The 22,202-nt window shown below is 46.7% G+C and overlaps 3 protein-coding genes across 3 annotated transcripts; 2 read left to right on the top strand and 1 right to left on the bottom strand.

Moving 5' to 3' along the window:
* The first annotated feature begins 643 nt into the window (after positions 1-643).
* On the top strand, positions 644-6,991 carry dnaaf10 (dynein axonemal assembly factor 10). Its single transcript, XM_023842735.2, has 8 exons — positions 644-997; positions 1,243-1,343; positions 1,496-1,626; positions 1,727-1,828; positions 1,926-2,041; positions 3,167-3,301; positions 5,275-5,372; positions 5,551-6,991. The coding sequence occupies exons 1-8, from the start codon at positions 806-808 to the stop codon at positions 5,756-5,758; spliced, it is 1,083 nt and encodes a 360-aa protein (XP_023698503.1). The 5' UTR covers positions 644-805; the 3' UTR covers positions 5,759-6,991.
* Positions 6,247-16,683, bottom strand: LOC111859753 (uncharacterized). Its single transcript, XM_023842725.2, has 20 exons — positions 16,228-16,683; positions 15,945-16,152; positions 15,691-15,857; positions 15,380-15,510; positions 15,123-15,289; positions 14,562-14,647; positions 14,401-14,481; positions 13,976-14,090; positions 12,581-12,756; positions 11,872-12,096; positions 10,685-10,893; positions 10,246-10,374; positions 9,940-10,077; positions 9,508-9,739; positions 9,101-9,302; positions 8,514-8,742; positions 8,057-8,181; positions 7,378-7,550; positions 7,053-7,275; positions 6,247-6,386 (listed from the first exon to the last, which is right to left on the bottom strand). The coding sequence occupies exons 1-20, from the start codon at positions 16,384-16,386 to the stop codon at positions 6,247-6,249; spliced, it is 3,315 nt and encodes a 1,104-aa protein (XP_023698493.2). The 5' UTR covers positions 16,387-16,683.
* Positions 16,671-19,795, top strand: c1d (C1D nuclear receptor corepressor). The gene is made up of 5 exons (XM_023842773.2): positions 16,671-16,753; positions 17,009-17,152; positions 17,347-17,413; positions 17,868-17,923; positions 19,409-19,795. Exons 2-5 carry the CDS (start codon positions 17,012-17,014, stop codon positions 19,592-19,594), a joined length of 450 nt encoding a protein of 149 aa, XP_023698541.2. The 5' UTR covers positions 16,671-16,753; positions 17,009-17,011; the 3' UTR covers positions 19,595-19,795.
* Positions 19,796-22,202: the final 2,407 nt, after the last annotated feature.

A 22,202-nucleotide genomic window follows, 5' to 3' on the forward strand; every position in this document is an offset into this window, starting at 1 on the left:
AATACTGAAGTGATAAAGCGTCATGCGTAACTCACTCACGATTGTCCTCGTAGGGTTGTAGGGACAGTTACACGGGAATCCCAGCGTTTTCACAGAATAAGTGGTTATATGACGGTGCAGTTACACGGAAATAAAACACAGGATTCGATTACTAATATGCAATAATTCGGTTACACAAGCCAGGTACCCCCAAACCTGGAAATAAACACAACTGCGCGCAGTTTAAACATACAAGGTGTAAATGTTGAAAAGCCCTATGACACACATACGTGTTACGCGCAGATATTACTTTTTTTGATAGTGCACTGCTCCACATAACACCTCTCGAAGAAACTTGTTATACATGCAAGGAAATCTTATTTTTAAAAAGCCCTCACACAAAATACTCCCACTACTTATCACACACCATGCCGAGGCGCTTCAACCTACCAGAGCACTCAAACAACCAACCGTCACTGAGGACCCTTGTTACAAATGTTCTTTTCTGGAAATCATAAAAATATATAGTTACAGAAAAATATATTATTACAACTAAAACGACTACAGTTATTTTAGACATAAAATAATTATTTAGTAATAACGGTACAGTAGAACTGTCAACCTCTCTCTGGAAAAAAAAATCAGGCATCTCACTAAACAGCCTCATAGCGATCGGGGTCCTTCAAATGTGTTTTGGATGCAATGAAAGCCGCAGTTTCCACAACTATCCTTCTGAATGCTGTTAGGGCTCGAATAGAATTAAAGTCTGCACTGGGTTCACAAGTGTTTGTTTCGATATTTAGCTACACCTGTCGTGTTCGCGTTTATGAAAATGTCCACACCTTCTGAAAAGCCTCAGATTATCTCACACATTCACAAAAGCCTGAATTATACAGTGTTTGACAGCAAATGGATCCCATGCAGCGCCAAGTTCGTTTGCATGGGCAACTTCGCCAGAGGAACGGGAGTGATGCAGATTTATGAAGTTGAACGTGGAGAGGTGCATCTCGTTAAGGAGGTAATAATGCCTAATTTAGACAACGTTTGGTTAACTACGGACCTAACTATTCCAGAAATCTCAAAAGTAATTGGTAACCATGGCAACAAACGTCCCCTTCTTTAAATGTATGCATCTGTTACAGTGTCAATGTGCTACAAACTGAAAAGCATGTAAATGTCACTGTCCACCTCTAAGACAGCAAAGTGTTGCTACTTGCTGTGGCTTAAACATCGTTTGTAATTCGTCATTTTTCTTCGTTACAGATTGAAAAAGCCAAGCCTATAAAATGTGGGACTTTTGGTGCTACTTCACTGCAGCAAAGACACATAGCTACGGGAGACTTTGACGGGAACCTCCACATATGGTCGGTGAAATCTATTATGTTTTCTGTTTATTTAGCTACCTTTCCTTGGAAAGTAGCTGTAGAAAAATCGGACAGTCGTGATTTATTTTAACTAATATCTCTTGTATACGTGATGTCATGTGACCAAGTTATGCAAATATAAATATCTACAGGAACTTGGAAGTACCTGACGTCCCAGTGTACTCTGTGAAGGCGCACAAGGAGATCGTGAACTGCATTGATGGCGTGGGAGGTTTGGGAATTGGAGACGGAGCCCCTGAGATTGTGACAGGAAGCAGAGACGGTGAATATAATGGATTCGACATGCAAAGTTTTACTAAGGTGTCCAACCAAGATGTGCTCATCGGTTTCTGCTTTTTTGCCCCTCATTTTGTACTTTTCAGGGACAGTAAAGGTTTGGGACCCCAGGCAAAAGGATTTGCCTGTTGCTAACATGGAGCCAGTCGAGGGGGAAGCCAGGAGAGACTGCTGGACGGTGGCTTTTGGTATGCAGATGAATATATAGTGTAAGTTTGCACGGTGAGATCTGTAACTTACTCTAAGCCGAGTCACACATTGATCTCCTTTCTACCTCTCGTCCAGGCCACGCCTTCAATGATCAGGACCGGTGTGTGTGTGCTGGCTATGACAATGGAGATATCAAGCTCTTTGATCTCCGAAACATGTCCCTGCGATGGGAAAAGAACATTAAAAATGGGGTAAGCGGTTCTGATTGTGTACCACACAGTGCCTAGTGCATAGTCAGTCTATAGGAGGCTGTATACTTTTAGACAAAACTCCCAGAATCATGTTAGTAATATGGCACTGTATGACATGTAATCGCCGCGGTGATCACCATTTCGGCACACCACCTGTGCATGGTCCCTGAGGTGAACATTTACGTTTGCTCTGATCCCGCCCACTGTCCACGATTGGCTGACATAAATGTGACACCGCGAGGTTGGTCAGCAGGACAGATTTTGCAGTTGCCAGCATGCTGTACCCTGCACCACAAGCATTCTTCAATAGTGTATATAATTAATATGTGTATTTTATGTTTGTGTTAAAGGTAAATGTCATAACCGTGTAATGTTCGCATGGAATGTGTGTTTTTCGTTAGCATGTAAGCGTGACTGTAAATTGTTGGTTTCCCTGTCTGCCATTGCTAGCATTAAACCAACAGTGGGTGTTAATAACGAGAGCACCTTCCATTTTAAGAGCAGCCATATCCATTATTAAAGTGACTCACTCACTTGCCCCAATCCGTTTATTTGCGCTCTCTACGTGGGTCTGCTGCATCGAAAACATTCTGCACCCTCTAGGGACGTGGCATGACAGAGAGAATATGGTGGTGGCGTTAAATATGCGGCTGATTGCGTCGACGTGTTTGATTTTTAGTTTTGTATGGATGTCGTTTGAGGTGTACGGTCAGTGTGACGTTTAAGAACCGTTTCTACCCACCTCCGTTGTTGGGGGTTTGAATCCTGCTTCTGCTGTGTGTGTAGAATTTGCATGTTCTTCCTGTATGGTGCATTGTGTCCTTTGAGTACCCTGGTTCCTTACAGATGGGCGAGTTCTTTAAAATCACCCATACTATGTGTGGGTGAGAAACCGGCTCACCATCCAGGGTGTTCCTCTGTCGTCTGCTCTTCTGGTTCCTCCGAGACCCAGCATCGGATGCTTTTGTTTAGTATAATAAATGCTCAAGCTCTTAAATATCTGAACTATCTTAATGCACATCTTTCCGAGATGATAAATATTAACCTGCTTTAAATTTTTTAAAGTAAGGGCACTTTGTTCCGTGGCTCATGTTAGTTTTTTTGTGATGTTTATTTGCTCTGTAGGTATGCTGCGTGGAGTTTGACCGGAAAGACATCAGCATGAACAAACTGGTGGCTACATCGCTGGAGGGCAACTTTCACGTATTCGACATGCGAACCCAGCACCCGACCAAAGGCTTCGCATCGGTTTCAGAAAAGGTAACCGTGGAAACAGCCCGGCCTCCACCCCGTGGCCCTGAAATGGGCATTTTGTTACAGGTGTCTGTTACAGCTCCATCCACACAGCCTGGGTTTTGTGAACCTGAACTGATTCCAGCTAAGTGAAGCGTGCTGATCTACTAGCATCCTTTTTAATATGACGTTTATGCCTGGGATGTGCATCAAAGGCTGTTTTCATCATTTCATAACCCCCACAAAGCTCCCTTTTAAGAGAGTTCTCAGCGGCCTTGTTTGAGTCATGGAGTGAGGCCGTTTGGCAAAGCTGAGTTCATGGCCATGTGCACTGTAGGGAAAGGCAGCTCCTCTTCTGCGCTTATTTTGTGGATGTATAATCATCAGAGTCAGCCTTTGCAGATTCTGGGGACACCCCCTGAATGGTGTTTATCCTGTTTTTGGCTGTTTGACCAGGCCTTGCACTCATTCGAGGCAAAGACTGCAGCATAAATTTGTTTGCAGTTTTTTTCCATCGTGGTGAGAACTTCAGAAGATATGCTGTGTGTGTGTGACTCATATGAAGCATGTTTAAGCATGACATGTACAACACTAGGCTAATTATATCCTGACTTTTCTTCTTTCTAATGCTTTTCATGCAGAAGTTTGGGAACCCTGGTCAAAATTACTTTTCGACAAGATCCAAGTCTTATTTTTGTTTTATCATTTTAGAGTGGGGGGGAAAAAGGAAGGAACCAAAAATCTGGGCACCCAAGAGATCTGAGCTCTCATAACTTTTACCAAGGTCTCAGACCTTAATTAGCTTGTTAGGGCCATGGCTTGTTCATAATCATTGTTAGGAAAGGCCAGGCGATGCGAATTTCAAAGCTTTATAAGTACTCTGACTCCTCAAACCGTCTCCCAACAACCAGCAAACATGGGCTCCTCTAAGCAGATGCCTAGCACTCTGAAAATGAAAAAAAAAAAACGATTCCCACAAAGCTGGAGAAGACTATAAGAAGATAGCAGAGTATTTTCAGGTAGCTGTTTTCTCAGTCGGTGATTTAATGGCAGTTAACAGGAACAGTGGAGGTCAAGTTGAGGACTGAAGGACTAAGAGAATTTCTCTTAGGGTTGCTAGAAAGGCAGCTCAGGATTTCCACTTGACTGAAACAGACGTTCAGGAAGATTTAGCAGATTCTGGAGCAGTGGTGCACTGTTCTGTGTAACAACACCTGCCAAATATGACCTTCATGGAAGGTCAAGCCTGATTTTTTGGAAACCAGTCCTGTGGACTGAGGTAGTTAAAATAGAACTTTTTGGCCACAAAGCACAAAGGTATGTTTGGAGAAATGAAAAGAACGTCTCTCCAACTGTTACGCCCGGGGGTGGATCGATCATGCTTTGGGCTTGTGTTGCAGACAGGGGCACGGAGAACATTTCACTGCTAGAGGGAAGAATGAATTCAATTAAATACCAGCAAATTCTAGAAGCAAACATCACACCATCAAAATGCACGACGGGCCACCTCAAGAGGTGCAGGCTGAACGTTTTGGCATGGCCTTCAGTCGCTGGACCTAAACATCATCAAAGATCTGTGGGTAGACCTCAGAAGAGCAGAGCGTGCAAGACGGCCCAAGAATCTCCCATGGTGGCTTTCTGCAAGGAGGACTGGGCGAAAATCCCCAGACAGCTGGAAGGCTCTCAGTTGGATACAAACAGCGATCACTTTTGCTTTGGGCCCTTCTACTTTTTTTGATATTTTGAAACTAACAGATGGAAATAAAACGTAATATTGCTCAAAATATTACAGAAATGCATCTTTAACTCTATCCCTTTTGAAAATCAGGTCATCTTAGCTATTCATACTAACAAATTTTGACCAGAGGTGCCTGAACTTTTGCATGCCACTGTATGCTAGGATATGCCACAAATTTATAAATGGGCAATGCCTGTAGTAAACTGTTTAAAAGCCAGTGGCTGGAACTGAGTTCCTGACAGCAAATCTTGTCCTTCTTCAGGCCCACAAGTCCACAGTTTGGCAGGTGAGACACTTGCCACAAAACAGAGACGTCTTCATGACCACAGGTGGAGCAGGAAACCTACATCTGTGGAAGTAGTAAGTTCATTTATTTTTCTTATATGGTGTCTTCTGCTGCAGCTGGGTAGCCAGAGCCTGAGCATGAGGCTTGTGACCTGCATCTTAGTTGACCTTGTCCACCATATATGGCTTGAAGTGCAGGTGCGAGACGGATGGGGTTCCATGTCATTCAGTGGTCCTTCTGATTCTTGTCCAGCGAGTATCCAGCTCAGAGGAGCAGGAAGGATGCCGAGGATGTGGACATGGGGGTGGCCGGCACACTGAACCTGCTGCAGAACATCACCTTGTCCACACAACCCATCGCCAGCCTGGACTGGAGTCCCGACAAGCAGGGCTTGTGCGTCTGCTCGGCCTTCGACCAGGCCGTCCGCGTCCTCATCGTCACCAAACTCAACCGCGTGTGAAGGGCACCTCGTTCTGCGGCCGTGTCCTCAGGGGGCCTGACCTGCTGAAGGTGTCCCCTGTTCAGAAGCCTCTCGTTCTAAGGAATAGAGCAAGATTTGCCCTCTTTGTTTTGTTTTCACTCTAACTCCAGTTTTATTTTTATAAATTTACCCTGCATAACTTCTTTCTGCTGACTTGAATTTTGGTCGAATAACCATCTGATACAAGATAGTTCAATGGAGTAGCAGTTCTAACAAACTTCAGTTTTAATGACATCCATACGTGGAAATATCCAGAAGCCTGATATGTAACTTTCCAAGTATTCAGGCAACAGAACAAGGTTATTTAAAAGAATGTTCTTTGGTACAGAGAGAAAATTATTCTAAAAACATGCATTTCAGAAATGTATAAATTTTCAAATGCCAGCATGATAGGATGTAATTACATTATTAAATTCACACACACATCTTTAAAAAAAAATGAGTTTGCCCTTAAGGGGAAAAACAGGTTATATCCAGCATTTAAAACTGAAAAAGTCCTGCAGATCTTTATCTTCAACTGATTTATCGTGGACTCCAGCATACACAGTCTTCAAGAGATTTGTTTTGAATTTCCCTTCAAGAATATCAATGTATTTTTCCAGACCACCTATAGAAATGAAAGGTGGATATTAGACATGCAGGATGTACTGCACTTGTCAAAAGGTTGGACACACCTACCCATAGAAAGGTTTATTTGTACTTTTCTCATCATTTTAGAATAATCATAGATATCACAGCTATAAAACAATATATATGGAATTATGCACTGATCAAAAAAAGTATTAAAAAATATTTATTGAGGGGGCAACTCTGTGGATTGGATCTCAGAAGGTTGCTGGTTCAAATTCCCATGGTTGGCAGAGTGATGCCACCATTAGGCCCCCAAGCGAGGCCCTTAACCCCAATTGCTCCAGTGACTGGCTGACGCTGCTTGTTCCGCCATGCCAGTTCCATGAGTTGGCCTCCTGTGATGCTTTTCCAGCTGCCCTTGAGGAGGTCCCACATATGCTGAGCCCTCATTGGCTGCTTTTCCTTCACTCTCTGGTCAAACTCCTCCAAAACCATTTCTGCTGTATTTAGGTCAGGCGGCCAGGTCATGTGATGTGACACAATCACTCTGCTTTGTAGGCGGCTTGGCGTGTCCAAACTTTTGACCAGTAGCGCATAGTTAATGATTGTTAGTAACGGCTCAATAAATGTTAATTATGTTGACTTGGACATATCTGATGATCATTTGAGGGACTTTGTTCTGCTTCTCAGGGGGAATACATACCAAGTCCCATGACCTTCCCGTAGGCGATTAGATTGGGGCCCAGCTGCGGGTGGTCAAACTGCTCCTCCTTCATGAGGATGCGGACGATTTCTCCCCTTATAAAGGCATCGTCGAAGTTCTGCTCACTGACGGGCCTGAGCGGGAACTTGCAATAAACATCCACAGCAGCCAGGGGGTCAGACTTAACCAGCAAATCGGCAAGCTCGATGTAAGCATCGTGGACCTGCAGTGGAAGGTCAGTGTGACAGTTGCCCGCTACTCTCTATTTAGGGCAAACAACGCCCTGAAATGGAACAAAACATTTCCTCGAGCGTGTTACACTGGCCTCTGGTGCCACGGCGATGACCTCTTGGTAGAGAGCGCATGCCTTCTCTCTGGTGCTGGGTAGGCGGGACAGGGCCCGAGCCAGGCCTAGGCGTGGGACATGGGACCAGCAGTTGCGCATCATGTTATCTCCACTACTAATGTGATCCAGTGCAAGCTGGCCAGCCTTTGGAGCTGACACAGAGATGGGGACAAAGATGTTTACAAGTCAGTGCTGAGGTGGTGCCTTACTCAGAAGCTTGAGTTATGACCAGAGGTGGACATTTCAGGTCCAAGAAGTTGAGTATAAAGAGTCACAAGTCACAGAGTAATCACCTAGTTGGTTGAAACAAAATCCTGCTTTGGATTTTTATCTTCTGGATCTGAAATGTCCACCAATACTTTTAACACAGCTTTTCACTAACTTAGGTGCACAAGTTTATGTCTTGCAGACCCTCATCCTGATAGAGGTGGGGGGTGGTTGAGGGTGCTGATTGGCTCAGCGGTCACATGTCTGTGGGCCCTTAAGCAAGGCCCTTAACCCCCAGCTCCCCGCCGCACGTTGGCTGACCCTGTGCTGTGACCCCCAAGCTATGGACAGCAAGGTGGGCAGGCGACGAGACGAATTCCAAAGCACCTGCATTTGTACTTAAATGGCCAATGGTCAATAAATGATTTGTCATTATGGTACCATCATTAACCTCGAGGCTGCAGCTTCTCCTCAGATGACTGGCAGGCTGATTTGGGAGCCATGGAAGCAGGCTTGGATTTTGAGGTTGTTTTGCAAAGTGTCTTTGCGCACTTTCGCTTGGCTCCAGTGCACCCTCTGCTGGACAACAATAAAAAAACAAATGATACCGCTGTAGTGCAGTTACTTTGTAGATTAATTTGATAAACATGAAGTGTAATACCCATTTACACACTTCCGAGTCAGTAAAGAAAGTGGGCCTAGCTTTGTTGTATGGCAGAGCTGGGCAGAGTGCCAAGTTTTACCCATGATTTACTGTAGTGTCTCAGGTCAACGGTTGTGCTCAAGGTTGCTACAACTACCCTTGGACTTGAAAGTCCATGTTATTATTTACTATGCAACCTTCTGGGGCAAAGCAGGGTTCAACTAAGGCCATGATGAAGTCGCCTTATAAGGCAAACTCACAGCACCTTGCCACAGGTGGGGTAGGTTTGGCTGACAGGGAAGCAGGTTTTCCAGTTCTTTGGCTGGGTGTAGGGGCTGTAGCACACCCTCTGCCTAGCATCCTGGCACAGCTGAACCCCTCTCCAGCAATTCTCGCTCCTGAGCCATGGTGAGTGCCCCCTAGTGGAGGGGCTGTCTGATTGGCAGACTTCTCCATCTCCTTTTTGGCCTGATGATCCTGCCACCACTTCTGACCTGAAGGAGAAAAGGAATAAAAAATCCATACAAATCAACTTGAAGCAGATGAATGCAGTGTACCATTTTTGGATGCATTAATTAATGCGTCAGACTGGCATCCTGTCTGAGGTGCAACATTGCATTGGGCCCTTTGATGCCTGGAACCCTGGTCAGGATAAGCAGTTGAAAGATGGATGGATGTCACCACAAGCTGCATTTTGGGATGGGAGATTTTTTTTGTTGCTACAATCTGAAGTATCCAGAGACACGTTTCTCTACAGCGATATTACTCGCCACTGCAAGGCAATGCCAGAAGTTTAAGCAGGAGCTTGTAGCTCTCAGGGCTGGGAAGATGCAGGGGATTCTCCCTGCTCACCGGCCAGCTGCCTGGGTGTGGGTCCAGACTGGATGGTGTCCTCCAGCTCGATGCTGGCCTGGAAGCTGAGGAGGCAGTCAGCCAGGGAGCTCCGCACGATCCCTGAGTCTGGCTCATGGTCGTACTGGGCCAGCTGAACTTGACCGAGCAGGCAGAGGGCGTGGCTGCTGCGGGGCGTGGCCACCACTCCAATCTGGCACACCTGGCCAATAAGATAAGGCATAGAGAAAAATCCAGATCTTTATGTAAATGCTCTAAAACATCCACTTTCTGATTATTCAGTATTTTATATTAAAAAATCTATCTTTTCCATCTATCCATATTTTTCAGGGTTTGTTCTTAAGGCACGATACCAATGTCCCTGAATCATAAAGGCAGAGGGTGTGGAGTAAGAGCGTAAAAGTCACCTTCTCCTGCAAGTCGAGGAGTTCCCTGCAGGGGGCGATGGTGGTGAGCCGAATAAGGGAATTCAGGGCCTGGCACCTCCTGGCCACCCAGGCCTCCCTGCCAGGAACCTGGGCCTGAATGAGGGCCTGGAGCAGGGCGAAGTGGGCGTCTAGCAGGACCCAGTCCATCTGCCGCGCCACCTCTCCCCGACACATGCACCCACACAGGCCGCGTGCAGCCAAAACCGCCGTGCTCCAGGAAAGAGGACCGAGTGCCGGAAGAGTTATGTCAAAGAAGGTGGCAAACCTTTTAACCGAGTCCATGACTGATCATTTTTCCTGACACTCAATGCGGTCTCTCTCGATTTAAACGTGCTAAATGTGTGTGAGGTTCTCACCGTTACTTAGAATGCACCATAAATGCTGGCAGGCGACACTTTTGGAGACACTTACGCGTGAAAGACCTGATCTGGGCTCATGGCATTCCCAGGATGTTTACAGTCCCTCAGCAACGTTCCCAGACTGAAGCAGCCTTGGAGGAACTGTGTGTTTCTTAGGGACAGCAGGTCCGCTGTGTCCTGCTTGTCAGCACTGGTGGGTGGGGGAAAAAAAACCTGATGATTCTAAGAATAGTCCTGCTCCATAACTTCACAATTTTTAATCGTATTTGATGAACTGCATGCACACTAATTTCTGTCATGGTTGCTTGGGCTTTAAAGTAGGCTGATCACAGCAAACCCTCCCCCCCCCCTCACCTACCTGGTCAGGCCATCTGGGTTGCAGCTCAGGGTGATGAAATGCTCCAGGCCTTGCTGGAGATACAGTGCTGCCTCTACCTTGCTCTCTGGATCCCTGTCTTGCTCTAGCATAGCCAGTCCTGTGTAGAACCTATCAAGATCAGAGGCACAGAGTTCCGGCAACACGCTCCAGAATTATAAAGTATACAGCAGAACCATGAACGATCCAAACATGCAAGATAGTAGCCAAAAACATGAATTTATAAACAGATTCATGTCACCGGAGATTCCTTGCCGTTATACCCTTGAGCTAAGTACTGTAAAGTCATTCAGCTGACATAGCCAGCTGTGCAGATGGCTAAGGTGTTTAACTGTCTCCTCAGTGCCATCATACATGAGCAAACAATAGGAGCAAGGTAGCCAAGGGCAGAGAGGTCACAGGTGTGTGCTGAGGGGGGTACCTGAGGGGGGCGTGCGAGGGCCGCAGGGCCAGGCCTGTACGGAGATGCTGCAGCGCCTCGCGGGCATGACCCTGTAGTAGCAGCAGGCGCCCCGCGTGCAGGTTGAGCTCCCAGTCATCAGGGCTCAGGGACCAGGCATCCAGGAACTTCAGCAGGGCCTGCTGCAGAGGGCTCTCCGCACCCAGGCTGCCGGCTCCGGCTCCGGCTCCCTGGGGCAGCAGCACGCAGTCAGGCTACTGATTGTAGCTGCTTATGCAGCAGTGAGGAGCATTGGTACAGTAAGGGGCTCCTGTGCTAAATCCTATATCCACTAATACTGGTCAACACGTGCTTTCTCTTTCTTTTTGTCACACAAAGAAAAATAGATGTATTTTTGTGCTGAATTCAAGTATCTGATCAGAATTTACCTTTACACACAATTAAACATTACGCTATATATATATATATATATATACACACACACACACTTATGGTATATATTATGATTTCCTGCTGTACTTGGCCTCAGGAACATCCCTCTTAAGGGTCCAGCAGAAGTCAGCAGGCACAGCGAGTTCCACTTGGTACCGTCTTTCCATATCATAGAGGGAACAAGATCCTCTCTCAACATGTCAACATGTTACAGCCTGTAAACTCTGGCTTACAGTACTTTGTGACCCTTGTTCACAAACAAAAATAAAATAAGTAAATAAATTAATTAATTAAACTTTAATATACCCATACATTCTTAATAAGGAATTATGTACTATCGATATAAGCTACAAATGATATCACTCAAAGACTATGGGTGACAGCATAATTCTGAGTGTATCTCTGAAATCGTAGAAAGCACATAACAAACAACGCTTAGTCATTCTGTGACAAATTCTTTGCTGGCCAGCGTAATTAACAAACTCTTGTTAAAAAAAAAAATTGCAGGTGTTTTTTCTTAAAAGTAATCAAATTTCTGAATAATGCAAATGTGAGGAACTAATCTAGAAGTGGGTTTGAAAAGTCATGGTTTTATGTTAGATTTGTGTTATTTGTTACTTCATTGAGAAGGACCAGTGAGCAGCACAGCCCCATGGACCAGCCAAGCTGCCACACAGGCGGTCGGCCCACATCTGAGAGCTCTGCTTTCTGAAGGTCATCACCCGGGACCCTTTGAAACCTCAGAGGCACCGAGCCGGCGGGGGGGGGGGGGGCACCTTTCCTGCTCTCTTTGACAGCCAGATGAAAAGGGTCTGGATGTAATCGGCTTTGGTCGGCAGGCCCTGCTCCCTCAGTTGCCGGTACTCTGTGTCCAGGGCTTTCAGCTGCTCCTCCAGGGTGGGCCGGCTGGAGAAGCCGTGGAGCTTGCAGATGGCCAGGACCTCATCGTCCTTCCCTGCCACCTGGGCGCCATCCAGGTCCTGGGCATCTTCTTCAGCCTGCTAGAGAAGCAGACCGTACCAAGTACAACATCATAGGGATCAGACAGGCATAAATTACCACATTTACTGCACAGGCAGCATCAGGCCCCTTGGGGTGGGAGGGTCAGGGGGATGTTTTTCCAGACTGGGAAGTTTGTGGAAAGGTTGCATGGGGGGCTTCCTCAGCTTTGGAGCGGATGTGGGGAAAATGCTAGTTTGGTTCCCGCCAGTGGGAGTCTGGATCCCTTCAGAACCAAGCAGACAATAAGAGGCAAAGCACAAAAGCAGAGGGAAAGCCGGGAATCCAGGCCCGGGGACAAGATGCGGTCACCAACCCGACTGCGGGTCATGGACAGTTGGCATGCTGCCTTTACTGCTGCCCAGGGGTCATTGTCTCACCCCCTCTATCCAGACTGGATCCCAGTTGCAACAGCTCTGAAAGCCTGTCCCCCCACCCCTCCTATGGGCCTGGATGCAGAGGGTGGGGTTGTTCCTGAAGTCTAACCTGCCGGCTGAGGCCGTGCATCTCGGCGGCGTAGTGCAGCTGCTCCAGCACCCGGCCCAGCAGGAGGTGCAGCTTGGGGTCGCGAGGCTTGAGCCTTATAGCCGAAGCGTAGTGGACGGCCGCCCGCTCCAGGCAGTCCAGCAGGACCCGGCCGTCCTCGTACCGGATCAGGTGACCTGGGTTCACACGCAGAGCCCGTACTGCCAAACAGCAGCCATGCTGAGGGCCTCTCAGTTTACTCCTAGTGTTCCTCAGTTATCAGTTACAAAGTGTCTTATACTTAAGTGCAATTAAAACAGATGTTTCTAGAAAGTCAGACAAAAGATAGACAATATAATGACAGGTTTCCTCTGGGTAAGGAGGATCAGTGCATGCTCCTTATACTTTCCTCTGGGTACTCCATCTCTAAAGTTACCTACACTTGGAGATTGTTTGTATGAGTGCATGTGTGTGTTTTATGTGATTTGTGATGGACTGCCACCCTATCTGGGGTATTCCCCTGCTTTGTTCCCTCTGTCTACTGGGATAGGATCCCTGTGACCCAATACTGGATAAGTGTTTAGGGAAGATGGATGGATGGATGGATGGATGGATAGATGTCAAACCTATAGCATCCATGAGCATCACTGCTTCCAACTTCATAGTTATAGTTTCCTATTAAATAATTGCTCAGTGCATAACTTCCCAGATAAGGGCTCACAGCAACAGGATTAAATTCAAAGCAGGTCCATTTCTGCATGAGGAAGTGCCTACGTGGGCGGACCCCGGACCCGTCTGGCTTTTATAGAAAGCGGAGAAGAGCGTGTGGGTGCTTCCGGTCAGAGGGCAGCTTTCAAATACCTGAACCGCCGGAGCCCGTATCGATCTCTCCAGTGGTTCTTTTTTTTTTTAAGTGTGGGCAGACATGTTGTTTTTTGGGGCTTTTTGGGCTTCACTGCAGTCTCTGGGCCAGAGTATCACAGATCCACATGGGGAGCTCAACAGTAGCTGGTGCCGCACGGAGAGTGTAGGAGACATATGAGCTTTGGGACGCCACTGGACAAGGGGGCTCGTGCGAGCAGCCAAGCCAAGAACATCACCAAGTTGTACAACTCTATGTCCTGCCCAGATTTCCCCAGATAACTCCTTTCTGCCTAAATCTTGCCTGAGGTTATGTTGTCTTTTACTTGAGCTTTACCTTCGCAGCAACAGAACAGTGGGTCCAGTTTCATTATCACCTTTCAGTGAGGTTCCACAACCATTCATTCTGATTGCGGAAGCAGATGAATGAAAATTCCAAGTGACTACATGTTTAGTGTGTTTTTTTCTGGTCTGACTATGCTGTCTGTAGCAGAGGGCTAACCCGGAAGCTTCTCTAATCATAGCTGGATAGTTCCATGGAGAGGTCTCACAAACCTGCCTCAGGAAGCCTCTCTCGGTAGAGTCTGAGCTGAGCATCAGCGTGACGGCACAGCTCGCCGACGTCGTCTCCCCCTATCGCCGTCTGGAGACGCATCTCCCAGCTTCGCATCTCGGGGGGAAAGAGCGAGCTCTCTGTTCATTGATCTAGTCTTTCTTGAGCAGTTCCTTGGGGACCGTACCATATTTGATTTGCAGAAAAAGTTAGTCAAATGAAGACTATGCTTATAAGACTAGGTGTGTTGTTTTAATTAGTGTTTTTGAGTCATATTGTGCACCTTAATCTCAATACAGTAATACAGGTTCCAAAGCACGTCTAAATAGTTAAATATTTCATTCTTTGTGTACTTTTATCGATGCAAAACTGACTGTAACAAATCACTTGACAGTATAGATACAGGCAAACATAGCACAGCTTCTACCTCCAAGGTGTGTTTCGTCTCGATTTCCAGTTTATTGGAGAATGCAAAGTGCTTCTTATACCACTCTGTCCCAGTGACTTCCTGCAAGGACAATCACGCATATTCACATGACGGACACGTGACCTGCAACCTGAGCTTCCGTTTGAGGCTTCCACACTGACCTTTGGGTCCAGCTTTTGGGGCGGCCTGCACGGACATCCTTTGGCATGTGACCCAGCTTCGGACAACCTCAGCAGACTCTCACATCCTTCCCAAGGGGTAGAGGCAAGGTCACTCCCTGTGCACTAATGGACTGCGCGGATGCCTCAGAGGCAGAAGAGGCACACACAAACAGACTGTTGGACAGAAACACCTTCTGTCTCTGTCAGACCCCGCTTGCTTAATTAGAGTTACAATTTATCTTGTGATTAGTGTGTCTGCATCCTGGAGCAGCAGCGCTTAGTGCTGGATGTCTGATTAGTGCATCCCAGGAGCAACAGTGCAGGTGAGTCCCTGAACAACCCACTTGACCTCAAATAAATTTTATAAACAAATAGCAGGAGTAAACATAAAAAGCTCTGTCGTGCACACCGCTCTACTTCGAGACCTGGAAAAGGAAACAATGTTGCTTGCGGGTTGTGCAAATCTGTAAACGGCCAACCAAGTCACCTGGAAGAGGATATGCGAAGTGGGTACACTGGGGGTTTGTGGGTACGTTTCAGGGTTTGCTGACCAGAACCTACCACGATAGTGGAAGGGACACTGGACTAGAGCAGCTGACATTCTCTTGTCCAGATCAAGTTCTGGTGCCCGCCAGCTTTCCGTCAGGGGAAGCTCATTCAGAGGGTTCACCTTTGACCTCCGGGTGAGCATGTCAATGTATGGTGAAGAGAAGATATGCTTAGGCTCGCTGTGGAAGGGATCACATAAGCCGCACAGATAAGTCATCATTGTGGGCTTGGGTAGCAGTAAGCAGGCAGCATTAAAGGTGTCACCTCACCTGGGACTGATTGAAACAGGACGGTAAAAGGCTGTTAGAGAAACGGGACATTCATATTCCAACCGGTCCTTCACGTCATTAAACGTAAAAGCCAAGGGAATTTCCCTCCGTGTCACCAGTACTGTGTAAACCTGCAAGAGATGATGCACTTGCAAGCAGTATCTTTCTGCAAGCACAGCAAACCTACTCAATGTGATTTCAAAAAAAAAAATAATAGCCTCGTTTGCTTTGAAAATGACACAAGAAAAAAGAACAGCAAATATTTTCAGTTGATTGTTTTAACAAAATTTGGTAGAATTGTGATCTCTTACTTGGGATTTGGTGCCATCTGCCGAGCAAACCTTGGTCTCAATCCGAGTGTCACCTACTGCTAAGTGGATGAGTCCTGGCATATCAGTCCCGTTGACCGAAACTCGCATGTTTTCATCCGGTATTTTTGGCAGAATAGTTATTGCGTCGCAATCGAAATTAGCCATACCTAAGAAAATGAATTTACTAATTGCATTACAGCACGCCGTTTGAAGTGCGGCGGCGTATTGAAATGCTGATTACATAGCAGACTTACATGAATATTCATACATGTTTGCGGAAAATGTAGGCTGCAGCTTTGTGTCCGGCGACACTATTAGGTCCTCCAGTTTCGCTGTGCTGGCCGACAGCTTTATCACTTCTATGCTGTAAATCTGCGATGTACCATCTTCAGCGACTACCTCTATATCCACCTGATTCATTCCATCATCTACTTTTAATACATTTGAGCCATTTCCAAAACGCTGAAAAGGAAATATGGGGTTTGCAGAGGCTTGAACCAAATACCTGTGCCTAGATAACGAGGGGATAGTACTCACGATTCTGTACGAGGCGCCACAGTCACTGGTTTGTAGGTTCAGTGTCACTTGGTTAATATTACTCGGGACAGTAACTTTGTATCGCGTGATAGATGGTTGGAAAGGGGGTTCTAATGTTCCGACTGAAATTGTGATCTTCTCCAAATCACAGTTGTCCATAGTATTATTTTACGATCCAGACGGACCACAGAAGTTTCCGCACGAAAGTGGTAAACTTCTCTGATTTTTGTACCTAGGTTCAACCCCACGACGCTGTCACTATAGAAACAAGATAATTTAACAAAACAAAATATTTAAAGCACACAGAAATTATTAAAATATATACGGATAACGACAGCAATGGATCTAATTTTAACTGATTATACGCACTATTGTTGGTGTTCAGTGTTAAAACTGACATTCATAATGACAGTAAAATATAGCTGTCAGCTGTAAAACTACATTTCCCAGATTGCATATTTCTGCTTCCGTTTCCGGGAATTTCGTCACGCGAGGAAGTAAACTTATAAAACGTGTTTGGGTGCAGGTGTGTGTACGTTTATAAGTATTTCCTTTTTGTGTTTTTCCTGTGTGTACGAACGTGGTTAGTGGTCGTAAAAGGAAATGATGGAACTGTGATTGAAGCTTCTAGTAGGAACACCCGACTATGCTATAATTACAATGCAACTAGTTAGTCAATGGTACTGATATTATAAGCTAGCTTGCCACATACTCTGTCGGAGATCAGTGGGGTTAAGGGTTTTAAGCAACGGCTGGATAACTTTCATCGACGTAACTACAGGAAATGGCAGATGAAGATGTACCCGCCGAGGAATACCCAGCCGAGATCGAAGAGTATCTGACGGAGTTCGACTCCTCTGTGGACTCCCTGCACAACATGGTGAAGACCATGGTGTCTGTGTCGAAAAATGAGCTCGTTCAAAAAGTAAGACCGCTACGAGTTTTACCTGAGGATGCAGCAAAAACGACCATGTCTCAGTGCAAGACGTGGCCTTGGTGTAACGTTTCAAAAGCAAATCTGGGTATTGCGTGTGTCTTTACAAAGAAAGATTGAACAGTCTCCAGCAAACCGTGGTTAGGACTTATGCTCATCTTATATTGTTTTTTTCTTTCTTCCAGCTGGATCCCCTTGAACAAGCCAAGCTGGACCTGATGTCTGCTTATGCCCTAAATTCGTTATATTGGAGTAAGTGCAGCGTTGTTAATCTTAAAATATGATTGGCACTGCCCTCTCCGTGGGGGATAATGTGCGTAACTTTCAAGTGCATAGTAATTAGTTAATGTAGCCTGAGGTGAACAATTACCCTGCCATAGGTTCTCCTACCAAAATAAGTCCCTGGATAGTGGGTTGTGCAATGAAGTGTTTTCTGTTAGCAACCTATTTGTTTTCAAATTGGATTTTGAGGGGAAAAAAAAATTTATAATGTGAATGTTGCTACATATTTATAAGGTAGGGGGTTTTCCTGACATGCTAGTGTAGTGTTTCCCAACCTGGTCCATGTTTTTGCTCCCTCCCAGACAGTCCACATTTTTGCTCTCTACCGGGAGCTGGGAGGGAGCAAAAATGTGGACCCTGTGCTAGTGGGAAACCCTGTGCTAGTGTGTACTATAGCTTTACCTGCTATTTTTCCCCATGGCAGCATACTTGGTTACACAAGGTGTAAACCCAAAGGAGCATGGAGTCAAGCAAGAGTTGGTGAGTACTTCAGTTACTTTTTTTGCTTGGATTTAACCACATATTTATTCTATAAAGGCAATACATTTTAAACATTCTTCATCTGACAATTCACACATGCTGTTTTTAACTGCTGCTGATTTCAGCTCATTCTGCTTCTTGCTTCAGCAAACAATCTGACAGTGATACTGGGTTCACTGCTTCTGTTGCCATTCTTTGTTACATTTTTCTTCATTAAAGTCATTCATTGTGTAAATAACATCAGAACACTGCTTCTGACAGTCACACTTGGAAAAAGTAAACCATAAATAGGCAACTGGATGCTCGTTGTGTAATGGTTACGGTTTTGTCATTTTGAATTTGCGCGCACACACGTCTAGTCTCTGTGGTGGTCCTGTGTGTGTGTGCAGGAATGTTTGCGTTTAGAGTTAACTCATCTGCTGACATACAACTGGCTACATCACAGAAGTGGAAAAAAATCCACATCCACATTAACACTCAGTGCAAAAGCAAGGTGAGCGGTAAGTGTCCCTGACAGTCCAATCACTGAGCCGCTTTGGGTGACCTTTAAACTCTATTAAAGGGATATTTCTTTAATGCGCAATATTGTTTCAACACCGTACTATGGTTGAAATTTATGTAAGTAAATAGTTACTTAATTGATATTTAATGAAACATTCTCTGATGTGACACAAGCTGTCTTTAAATTTATCTTTTAAACTCCATCAGACAGTTCACCCGCAGTCATCTCCCCCACCATTGAAGTCCTCTGCTTCTCAAGTAATAGAGCTGTGCTAACAATTAGTTAGGAATGAAGGACAGCTGTGCATTGGCCACATTAAAAGGACTCTGCCGTAATTTTTGCTTTCACATAAGATTAATACGTATCGTTGAATGACAGAGTGGGATTTGTGGAGGATCAAGTGCTTCTTCAGTGCCAAGAAGGAGACTGGCGGAAAAAATGGGGGCTGATGCCTTGAGTTAATTTCTCCTCCCCCCTCCATCTGAGCTTTCAAAACTCTGAGATAAAAGCTTTTTTGGCCCTGGAGACAAGGATGTGTCTACTCCAGAGTACTGTTTTGTAATTTATGCCTTAATAATTCTCCTTTCAGCATTCCTTTTTGATATGTGCAATTATGCTCTCAGAAAGTGAACTGGAAACTATTGTCTGTAAGCACACTTATCTAACCCTTTCTTTTTTCCCAGAATTCCCATGTGCCCTCCCTCTTGTTTTGTCGTTTTAAAAGTCTGTTTTTCTAAGTAAGGTTGATATTTTCCTTGAAGCGCTGGCCTGTTGTGTAACTACATCTGCAAGCTTTCATTTAAGCTGCTTAAAATTGGCCTCCTGGGACTTGGGGGGGGGGTGGCATGATGGGGTGGGATAAACCTCATATATTTACATACAGCAGGTGCTGTCTCACCAGCTTAAAAGCAGAGCATCCTGGGAAAGGGTTGCCTGACGTAACTGGTGGCCGAGGTGGATTCTAACCCGTCCCTGTCGCACAGGAGAGAATCCGGACGTACATGAACAAGGTGCGCGAGATCGCGGACAGGAAGACGGCGGCCCGTCTGGACAAAGCGGCGGCATCCAGGTTTATGCGCAGCGCGCTGTGGGAGCCGGGACAGGAAAAGGCCAACGCCACGCCGGGAGGCTCCCAGGCGAAGGAGCGCAAGGAGCCGAGCCGGAAGTGAGGGGGCGGAGCGGACGTCGTGACTGGGCGGGCGTCACCGAGGGGGTGCTCGTCTGCGGATGTCGGGGGTGACATGCGCCGCAAAGTTACGATCGGAGCATCATGGAGATTTTAAAAGGAGAACATCTGGTTATTGGACGTTTGTTGTGCATCAGTGTTGGTGTCGAGTAATGAAATGATTAAAATGTTCATTCTTTTTGGACTTTGATTTTTATTGAAGCATTACACTAAGTTCTTTGCTCCTCATCTTCATTTTGTTTTTACCTGATGTTTCTCCTGCCTGAGGAGGTGGGCTTGTGTTTGAGTGTGGTGTGTTTGGTCTGTCTCCTGGTGCTGGTCACATGCTCGTCAGCGTTTCGCAGGAAACATGGAGGTATCTGTCAGCTCGGGCCGCCAGCGGTATCTTGTAACGGGTCTTTTGCAAATGTTTCGCCTTTTCCTCTTGTATGCAAAGTGGCACGTTGCATGAGCTCTGTGCTCCTGCTTTCCGCTGGTCTTGTCACCGATTATGGGAGGACTGGGAAGACCCGAGCCTTCCCTTCCAGTCGATCACCTGCTAACTAGGCCACCCGCTGTCACCGCAGACAAATCAGGTCCCCCACTGCGAGTATCCGGGAGCCGTCTAGCGACCGTAGCGTTACTCCGTCTGCAGGCATTGGGGTCTTTGGCTGCGGATCTCAGTGGAGGGAGGGTCTGCCCAACGCTGTCGGACTGTAATATCTGAACCTTAAGGAGTATCGCAGATATCAGCGTTTCCTTTTACACAAAACCTGCAGCTGGATGACTCCAGATGTGTTTGCGAGGGGGATTTAGGCCTGTGCCAAGCAAGGGAATGGGAGGGACTAATTAAAATATTGCTCCAGAGCAGCCTGGCTATTGTGGGCAGTGCTGGGGGGTCTAATTACTCATCAATCTCTTGCACATCACTGCCTTCATTCCCAGCTTTTGCACGCTCCTGTCAATTGAGATACTGGCTAATTATATTAATTAACGTGCGGCTTCTCCGGCAGCCTCCAATTAATTGTTTTCTCTTGTGTGTTCGAAGTGCTGTGGTTGAAAATCCCGGCATGTGATCTTAAGGCTCCGCTTTGAGCCTGGGGTCCGGATGGTGTTGATGTAGCATGTCCATCGTGCAGACCCCCTCCCCCCTGCTCTTCTCAGGCACGTCATAGGGTGGTGGTGGATGTTGGTCAGCGGCTTTGAAGACTTTTCAGAGGAGGAAATGGGAAGTGGTGGGGGTGAAGCCTCACTTTCATATGTGGGTGGGTGCGAGCTGATGGGTATGAGAGATTCGGATGAGGTCACTAAGCTTTTGGGTGCTTCAGATTCAAGTATGCGAACGGGACTCGAGCAACGCTGTGGCCTGGCAGACGGTAAAGAAACCTGCCTGAAATAGCTTGTCCTGAGGCCAGCTTGGTGGATTTTGTTGAGGCTGATGGAATATGGCAGGGGGTGTCGCCTGCGGCAATTCTGGTGACCGCTACAAACTCGCAGGAGTCCCACAACAAATAGGTAATGTTGCCTTTGTCCAAGACGGCATTCAGAATGTCCCATTCCTATAAACAGGTAAAGTCCAGGCATACTTTGGGAAATCCTCCTCTCTGCCGCAGCGTGACTGGGGCTGACTCTTCACACTCTCGCTGAATGCTGGGATAGCAGGAGCTCTCATCCCCCAGACTGCACCTCCTGTACATCCCAGGAGCTCTCATCCCCCAGACTGCACCTCCTGTACATCCCAGGAGCTCTCATCCCCCAGACTGCACCTCCTGGAGCCTCCTGTACATCCCAGGAGCTCTCATCCCCCAGACTGCACCTCCTGGAGCCTCCTGTACATCCCAGGAGCTCTCATCCCCCAGACTGCACCTCCTGGAGCCTCCTGTACATCCCAGGAGCTCTCATCCCCCAGACTGCACCTGCTGGAGCCTCCTGTACATCCCAGGAGCTCACATCCCCCAGACTGCACCTCCTGGAGCCTCCTGTACATCCCAGGAGCTCTCATCCCCTAGACTGCACCTCCTGGAGCCTCCTGTACATCCCAGGAGCTCTCATCCCCCAGACTGCACCTCCTGGAGCCTCCTGTCCTGTGGCTGTTGTGGCAGTATTGGTTAGCGTGTGGCTAACAACCGGCTGAAGCTGGACTCGGCTGGGTTCATGGCGTAGAGGTCGCTAATTTGTCCTTCATGCAGACACCTTAGCTAGCGGGCGTTATCATTTCGGTTGGGGGGGGGGACAGAAGGGGTCTGCTCCGGAGTTGTAACAGTTGCTTTATATTGCCCGTGGCCTATTAAATGTCCCCCATCCGGAGCCAAAGTGAACAATATGCCTTTTCCCCGATTAGAATGCGAGAATTCCCTAGCTGAGGCTGGGACCGGCAAAATATTACTGTTTTTTCTGACCCCGGGCTGGGGAAGATTAATGGCGGTCTCTGGCAGGGTCTCTGATGCGGTAAGTTATTGCCAAGCGTCGCGGCCAAACGGCAGAGTGCGTCCAGATCCGTGGCCTGGATTTTATAGCTTCTTGCTCGCTCTCTGATATTTGTGTATGTATGTGTGTGTGTTTATATATATCTAAAATTTTGTTTCCAAGGCGCATTTTTCTCATTTTGTGGC

The sequence above is a fragment of the Paramormyrops kingsleyae genome, chromosome 3 (genome assembly GCF_048594095.1).
Source record: "Paramormyrops kingsleyae isolate MSU_618 chromosome 3, PKINGS_0.4, whole genome shotgun sequence".
In the NCBI taxonomy this organism is placed as follows: Eukaryota; Metazoa; Chordata; class Actinopteri; order Osteoglossiformes; family Mormyridae; genus Paramormyrops; species Paramormyrops kingsleyae.